Source organism: Phocoena phocoena, chromosome 13, assembly GCF_963924675.1.
Source record: "Phocoena phocoena chromosome 13, mPhoPho1.1, whole genome shotgun sequence".
NCBI lineage: Eukaryota > Metazoa > Chordata > Mammalia > Artiodactyla > Phocoenidae > Phocoena > Phocoena phocoena.
Window position 1 is genome coordinate 27,476,877 of NC_089231.1, and position 8,936 is coordinate 27,485,812.

Consider the following 8,936-nt stretch of genomic DNA (forward strand, 5'->3'; position numbering starts at 1 on the left):
AGTCAAGGGCCTGTGTCTCCTGGCCAGGAAAGGGGTTTCACATTGCACTTGGATCCAGCACAGAGCTGTTGCTTCCCTAGCCCAGAAAAGCATTAAGGTTTCCAATGGACACAGCAGGCTGCTTATTTAAAGATGGGAAGGACATAGTGGGTAGGGCAGGAAGTGAGCAAACTACGAAAGGAAGAGAGGTGAGAGGTGGGCCAGTCCCTGTTATCAGCGTATTAGGGCATGGAGACTCTTGGTGGTCTTTTCCCCTAACTTTGAGTGATTAATAGTATTTGCTGATTTATGAGAACTATTATTCAAGTCAGCTCCTCAATTAGGTGGACCTTATCTGATGCTAGTTTCAGGAAAGAAGTTCTCTTATTCAAAAGGAAAAGCCATAAACAAGAACTATGTCCCATCTTGTCACAAAGTTCAGTGTAGGATCTGTGGAGCAGAAGGCTTTTCCAAAATCTTTTAGAGTTAAACTTTATTAAAACAGGTACACATCTGTTGGCTGAGAGAGTAGATATAAAGTACAATGGCTTTCTAATGACTGGATCATCCAGTCAGAGGAAAAGGCTCCTTCAGATAAATGTTTATTCTGACAATCTGGATGCAAACATAGTATGCATTTGATAAATTGCTAAAACATGACTTCCCATTAACCCACTAACTTTCTTTGATATTACTAGGTTACTAAACCATCCTCAAAACATATTGACCAATAATTCCAACATACATAACATTCACTTAAAGAAATAAAATCTTAGAGTTGCTTAATAGCAATCTAATGAACTACTGCTCTCTAGGACAGAAATGACGGCAATCACCTGAGTTGGGGTAGTTTTCCTTACTGTTGAGGTTGGCTGGAAGATGGTTTATTTTGCTTTCTCAAACTAGGAACAAAATTAAACACTTCATGAAAACCAAAATAAAATGAGAAGGAGAGGAGAAGAAGGAGAGGGAGAAACAAAATCCTTGAAGACCTGCATATCCCTTCTTAGAAAAACTACAGCATGAGCCTCTGCTGGGAACTTGCATGTGTGTCCATGTGTCACAGTAAATCAGCTCAGCTTTCCCTTCTGGGCTGGAGAGAGCATGAGAACAAAGGGCCAGAGCAGAAAGGGCAGCCATGGGGGGAGAGGAGAGCCGCACCAAGCCACAAAGAAGGCTAGGAAGCGCTGTGGTCAGGCAGGGGTGCGCCTGCCCGGGAAAGGGACGCTGGCCGGGGGCAGAGGCAGGCCAGGAGACAGCCCACAGGAGCGAGGAGGAAGCACGTTGGCCCAAGGAAGAGCGGCTCCAGAACGATGACCCTTTGAAGGAACCATGAATTTCTTTAATCAACCAATTTCCGCTGTGACTAAAGCTCCTCATTTGTCAAGGCTTGTTCTGGGCTGAAATTGAAGAGGTGTAATTGACAAATGCTTGAATTTGGGTTCCACTCTGGGGAAAAAATACCTCTCCACTGGCTCCTCAAATGTAATTATGGGAAAAAGACATATTTTAAGGGCTCTTCTTCCAATTCAATTTGGGGTAAGGTCATGATTTCCTTCCTGATCCCTCCAACACACTCTGACAATGGCAGAGATCTGGCTTTCTTTCTCAAGAGGGGCACTACGGCCACAGATGAGGCAGCTGTCAGGAAACTAGGCTGTAATCAGCTTTAAATGGCTCACAGCCTGCAGAGGGCACAGACCCTCTTATTCCTACAGTAACAGGTCAGGCTGCTGGCCCTGGGATGAATGTGGGAGTGGTCTGAGTTGGTTTCTGTTTCAAACATCTTCCTCATGCAGGATCTCAATGCAAAACGTACATCACAGGTCCCAACAATTTAAATATGCACACAGAAGAGGGTACTTTAAAATTCCAGATCATGGCTTCAACTGCATGTAACATGTCACCCCCAACATGACTTATAAGGACAGTAAATCAATAAAACAGTAAAAAGAAAAGTTAAAACACAACTGAAAATGGGTTTTTCAGGCGAGTCTGAAATGCTACAAGATTGCTAGTTAAGAACAGTATCCCTTTTCTCAACCTAAGTGTTACAGCCCCATCTTTTCACCAGCATCATAAACTGAGTGCCCATGTAACTTGGAAACTGAGATGAAATGTGGAGGCTATTGGGTGGGTACACAGGTAGCCAAAGATAGGAGTTCCTTCTATGCAGTAGAGCTATTTTGGTGTGACAGGACAACTGACCCACCCCCCGCATTGCCCCAGACATCTACCGTAGAAAGATATGGACTAGATGAGATTAAAGTCACCATATCTGTACCACAAAACAAAACAAAACAAAAGTTAAAAAAAAAAAAAAACCAGAAGGCATTCACTCAAATCTTACAATGGGAGGTGGGAGTGGTGGGTGGGTGGGTGAGGGTGGGGATAGAAAAGCAAGGGGGAAAATCTACAGCAGGATACAACAATAAATGGGAAAACAGCAAGAGAAAAAGCACACTAGGTTAATATAGGAAACTAGTTCTTTATTGAGAGATTGTATATTAGTATTAGTGGATTCTGTGTGTAACAATGTCGTCATGCACACGATACAAAAAAAAAAAAAGGCTGGGCCCACCATGCTTCGGAAGGGCAACAGAACAAAAGCAGCGTACAACGAGCAGATGGCCCGGCTACACGAGCACAGTGCGTTTCAGCAGGGTAACATCTCTACCCGAGCGCTGTACATTGTCAACTGGGGGATGGAAAAAAATACAGATCATGCTTTAGTTTTAGTACAAGAAAAGGTGAAAAAGATACACAACCGAAAGGATATTTGATACAGAAAAAATTACCCACAAAATAAGAACAGGAAGTAATTCAGCACAGCAGAACACGCTATCCCTGTTTAATGGAAAACCATTTTGCTGGGGATCCTTTTTCTTTTCTTTTCTTTTTTCTCTTCTCTTTCTTTTCAGATTGCCAAATGGCAATCTGGGGAGGCCACTTGGGACTTTATTTTGGAAGGGCCCTTGAAGTAGGGGCCTTATTCTTTATTGCTGCTGTTTTGTTTCAGTTTTCAAGCAGGTCTGGCCAGCGAGGCAGCAGAAGGGAGCCGGCTGTTAAAGGGGCAGCTCTGAGGGCCAGGGCGGATGTCCAAAGATGCTCTTGACATTGTACAATTAAACAATTAAGACACCATGGCTATGGCTCCCCATTAAGTCAAGGACCTTGCTACACCAAATTTTCAGAGTAGCAGCAACTGTCATTTCATCAAAATTTTTCATATCTATATTTATTATTTTTTGCCTCTGACTAAATGTAATCTCTTCACTTATGCCTGGGTGCTACCAGGAAGCTAGCTGATGGCCACCCAGATAAGTGGGATATGGGGTGCTACAGCCTCCAAGCCAAGGCAAAAGGAATCCACTTAACAGGGATTTACAGTGCAATGTACTCGGCTAAACAAGATGAGATACAAAAATGGTTATTTCTCTACATCTATTCTGAAATGGCCTACATCCTATACTACTACAATGGAAACTAAAAGGAACAGATTTAAGCTGGCAAGCTATCTAATAGTTTTACAAGAAGATTGTGGTTTAGGACCTTGTTGAGTTAAGCATTAGTATCCTCTATCGGAAGGTCATGAATTCTTATCACATTGTGCTAAATTTTACTCACAGCCCAATTAACCCTCAGCCCTTGAATTTCCTATGGGCGTGTTTGCCATGAAAGTAAACTTTGACTGGCAGAATTTGTTTTCTTGGGTGGTTTTTTTGGGGGGGGGCATGTATTAAAAATAAAATTTAAAGGCAGCTGAGCAATTTGAATTTCAAAACATGGAGTCAGCATCCTGCAATGGTATTTAGAGATTGGTGGTATTAATGAGGATGATAATGATTTAATCAGGATAATTATACTTTCAGGCTCCACATCCTTCTTAATCATTTTTGAATTTCTGCCTAGTGTAATGTTCCACACCCGTTTTAAGAGGAAATGCCAAGTAATAAGATATAATTGTGTATTGGGGGAGGGGTTGGCATTTCAAGGGAGATCTCACCCAGCCCCCCCACTCCTATTCTTCACACACCCACTCCACCACCGCCCCCCACTGCTAGGCTGGCCTGAGATAGGGGATACTGCCGCTTAAATAGCAATGCCTTCCTCAGATGGAGACAGGAGATGGTTAAGAGGGGTGTCACAATACAGCTAAATGCGGAGGCAGAAGGGTCACAGCGCACACAGCAGCGAGTTGACCATTCACTGAGCTACACAATGAAGAAAAAAAAAGATTTGATAAATGCAGAATGTCATCATTCTATCATCACACGAAAAAACTGTGGTTCAAACAGGCCTAAGGGGGCCAACCTTGCCTTTTAGGTTCTGGGGACAGGCTGGGTCTGGGGACAGCTGGGCTGAAAGAAGGAGGGCTGGGCTTTCATTCTCCTGCCCAGTCGGGCCCCTGGGGCGCACTAAAGCGCCGGCTTGCGACGCCACCCCCCACTCTGACTTGGTGGAGCAGCCGGGGCCGCAAAGGGAAGACATCATTCTGAGCTTGAGGGAGGGGGAGTGGGGGAGGGCCTCAGCCAGCAGGGATTTAAGCAGACGTGGAGTGGGAGAGGATAGCAGAAACATTTCCAAGAAGAGAAATGTGAGTCCAGAGGCAGAGTACAAAAAGAAAAAATAATAATAATGAATCTAAATGCATCTCGGATTTGCTTTGGGAGGTGGGAGTTTCTGATTAAAAGAAAATGGAAGAAATGTGAAGAGGAGAAGAGGGGAAAATCAAGCTATTGTTGTAGCAGAATGTAAGGGAAAGGGGATGTGGGGCAGGGGACCGTGCAAACACACCCCATATATCACAGTTAAAAACAAAGCCGGCGCCGGCCTGCTGCTTTGTCAACGCCTGCCCGGGGCAAAGGCCTGGCTTGGGGGCAGCGTCCCACCTCACCTCATCCTCACACACAGCGCAACAGCCAAGGGCCGGCACCCCGCTTCGGCCCGGCCCAGGGGTGCACAGCAGTGCACGTCTGACTCTTCGAGGCGCGCACACACTTGCACACACTCGCATACACACACACACACACACACACACACAAGCATCTTGAACCCATAAATGCAACTGTCATACAAAGACCATGGGGTGGGAGGGGTAGCACAAGGGCGATACACAAAAAGGGTTAAAGGGGAGGAAGAGATGGGACGGGAAATCGTGCAAGTGCCCACGAGAATGCGGGGGCTGGGGCATGGCATAGGGCAGATGGGAGATGCAGATGCCAGGTCCCAGCTAACCAGCCATCGGTATCAACGACCAAATGATGGAGAAAACACAAACAAAAATGACACGAAACACACACACACCTCAAAAAAAAAAAATCACAGGAAGCCAAGTACGCTTACACACACAAACACACGCGCGCGCGCACACACGCAGTCCTGTATCTCTCTCCGTCCTTCGATCACACAGGGCTAGGTATTGGGGGAAGGGGCTATGATTTGGGGGAACCGCGTCCGCCGCAAAGAATAAATAGTGGGGCTGGGGAGGGAGGGAGGGATGGACTCAAATCGCCAAATCCTAACTTCACTGCAAAAGCTCCCACGAGGGCAGCCACCTCCACACTGGGGGTCCCCCCAAAAGGGAGAGGGGAGAAGCCACCGCTCGCCCCGCGTCCTCGCGGGTGTGCCCTGAGCCCTCCGCCGCCCTCGGCGCCCGCCCCCACCCCGGTGCCCGCGGCGATCCACGCTCCGAAGCGGACCCCGAAAGGAAAAAGCGATACCTCTGTTTCGCACAGAGCCAAACACTGGAAGCACGAAATAGCCGACGTGGACCAGGACCATCCTGGCTCCTCGCGCGGCGGCGGCGGCGGCGGCGGCTGCGCGCGGGCCCTTTGTGGCGCGGCTCCGGGGCGCGGGCGCGGGCGGCGGCGGGGCTGCGGGAGCCGCCGGGGCGGGAGGCGGAGCGCGGGGCGCGGGCGGCGGTGGGGCGGCGGCTGGCGGGGAGACAGATGGCCCATGGAAAGGCTCCCTTCCCGGCCCCTCTCGACATTCAAAGGCGCTGGGGCCGCAGCTGCCGCCACACAAAGGCGCGCGCAGCCAATGGGAGCGGAGCGCAGCGCGGCGCGGCCTCGCCGGAACCGCGGGGGACAGCGGGGACCGCGGGAGCGCGGGTGGCGGGTGGGGGGGGGGGGGTGGGGGGCGGGAGGGGTGACGGCTGAGAGGGAGCGGGCGGCCAATCGCGGTGGCCCGTGGCCGGGCGCGGGAAGGGGGTCAGCCCTGCGGGGCTCGTGGAGCCCCGCGCGGGTCCCTGGTCGCCCGCAGGCCGGAACGCGCGCGCGTGGAGCGCCCAGCACACAGACACGGGCGGTGTGCACACGGACCGTGCACACACCGAGAGCGACGTGCACCCAGACATGTGAAGGTGCCTTCGTGCGTCAGGAGACACAGGCTCGAGCGCTCCAAGTGCACACGACCCGGAGGTCCTTGCACAGCGCTCCCGGGTCACTCGGGGACGTGCGCATGGAGGCTGGCCCACGTGCAGAGCCCGACTGCGGGCACAAGTGGAGCTGGAAAGAGAGCAAGCGCGGCACACGGGACCCAGGCACTGCCACACAGACCTGCACACACCGAAAGCCTTGTTAACCAAACACGTGCCAAGACGCATTCCCAGAGACACCCAGAGAGGACACACAATGCAGATATGTACACTCCCAGGCTCCTTGCCTTCGCACCGCTTTGTTGCTTCTGCAGAGCACAAAGCTCACAACATTTATTTGCCAAATTGAAAACCGCTCGTACACTGAGGTGTGTGCACACGTTCTATAGAGGCACGCTCACCCAGAAAGCCATTCGACCACCATTCTCCCCACTCGGACACAGGCACAACCAGCCATGTGCACAGACACGCCCACTTCCACAGCCCAGAGGCACATATATGACATCAGGGCTAGGAGGCTCCTCAGATTCACACGTGGAGGCGCAGCCACAGTGTCTCGCGTGGCCTGTGACTGGCCTGCCAAGCACAAGCAAGACAGAAGCAAAGAGCCTTCACCCCGCAGCCTAGTTGTCAGGTGGACTGCTAAGACCCAGTTCCTACACACTTAGCCCACCTGCTGTGGAAATCCCAGCACAACCCTCAGACCAGGCTCACAGTCCTCAGCAAGACCAGAGTCTGCTTGGCATCCACATGCAGAAAGACAGAGGACATTTCCTACACCGAGACTTGTCTTCAGTGGCTCCTTTATTTAATGAGTCTGAGAAAACTAGATGGTAAAATTGCAGTATGTGGAGCTGGAAAAAACCTAATCAACCAAACCTGCCTCCATTTTTGAGATAAGGAAAAGGAGGCCTATTCAGTGAATACACCTTGTGTTGTGTTTGAGGCCCCAACACTTGCAGCCCAGAGGGGCCTCAGAAATGGAAGACATGGGTATCAGCATAGGGTGCTGGGAAAGGGTACAGCTAGGAGAAGCACCTAGCTGAGTAGGCGGGAGGTAGGGAGGGCAGTAGGAGTTGATTCCAGAAAAGTGACTTTTAAGTGCAACTTGAATGAAGAACGGGAGAAGTGAGGTCAGGGGAAGAAGAAGACAGCAAAGGGAACACAGCAGATTGGCTTTGCCAAGACACCTGCCACATTCCCAGTGAGCACAACAGGGCAGGATCCCAGTGCACGCCTATCCCTCAGACCTCTTCTCCACCCCGAACACCTCTGGCTGCCCTCAGAGAACTCAAGAATGAAGGCAACTGGAGGAACACACCAACAGTTCCAGGCCCCTCTTTTGACAATCCTGTCAACCCACTCCTGCCCAGCTCTTTCCTTTCTTCATTATCTATCGAATAAACATAATGCCACCACTAATGAAAAAATTTTTTAATGAAAAGAACTTAAGAAACACCTAACTACTAGAGTTTTTTCCTGTTCTGTTTCAGGCTTTGCCAGTACGCTTATATATGGGTTTTGTCATCATAATCTGCGTATTTTTACCCTGCTTTTTAAACTTAACATTTCATCAGAAACATTTTCCCATCCTTCTACATAATTATCTTCCTAATTTTCATTTTAAATGTTTTCATAGGGCTTCCCTGGTAGCACAGTGGTTGAGAGTCCGCCTGCCGATGCAGGGGACACGGGTTCGTGCCCCAGTCCGGGAAGATCCCACATGCCGTGGAGCGGCTGCGCCCGTGAGCCATGGCCGCTGAACCTGCGCGTCCGGAGCCCGTGCTCCGCAACGGGAGAGGCCGCGACAGTGAGAGGCCCGCGTACCGCAAAAAAAAAAAAAAAAAATGTTTTCATAGTATTCCAGCAAGTGAATGTACTGTGAAATTACTTACTCATACTCTGTTCTTGGGCACTTAATTTGCTCCCAGTTTTCCCTTACTGCAAATCATACAATGAACTTTCTCATGCCTCTAGCTTGTTGCTTTTGTTGAACTATAACTTCAAATAAACCTCTAGGATTGGCTGGCATTCTTAAATAGACAAGCATGGAAAACTTTATGTCGCCTGCCACACATTTTAAAAGCTTTATAAAACTCATTGTCAATGCCACCAGCAATATATAGTGTGCCAACTCCTCTGCAACCTGGCTAGCTTTGGGTGGGCATTCTTTTTTTATCAACATTTATCTAATTAATTATTTTTTAAATTTTATTTATTTTTGGCTGCGTAGGGTCTTAGTTGTGACATGCAGGATCTTCACTGTAACACGCAGGATCTTTCCTTGCAGAGCGCAGCCTTCTCTGTCTCTCTAGTTGTGGAGTGCAGGTTTTCTCTCTCTAGTTGATGTGCGTGGGCTTAGTTGCCCCGCGGCATGTGGGATCTTAGTTCCCTGACCAGGGATTGAACCTGTGTCCCCTGCATTGGAAGGCGGATTCTCTACCACTGGACCACCAGGGAAGTCCCTGGGTGGACATTCTTTTTTTTTTTTTTTTTGAATTTTATTTTATTTATTTTTTATACAGCAGGTCCTTATTAGTTATCTATTTTATACATATTAGCGTATATATGTCAATCC

The 8,936-nt window shown here is 49.1% G+C and overlaps 1 protein-coding gene across 1 annotated transcript in view; it reads right to left on the reverse strand.

Annotated features, from left to right (window-relative positions):
• ARK2C (arkadia (RNF111) C-terminal like ring finger ubiquitin ligase 2C) overlaps window positions 1–5,806 on the reverse strand; it is a 102,757-nt gene extending 96,951 nt beyond the window's left edge. Inside the window, exon 1 of the mRNA XM_065890354.1 lies at window positions 5,703–5,806. Coding sequence (XP_065746426.1) covers window positions 5,703–5,763 — 61 coding nt within the window. The 5' untranslated portion in view covers window positions 5,764–5,806. The remainder of the gene's footprint in view (window positions 1–5,702) is intronic.
• Window positions 5,807–8,936: the final 3,130 nt, after the last annotated feature.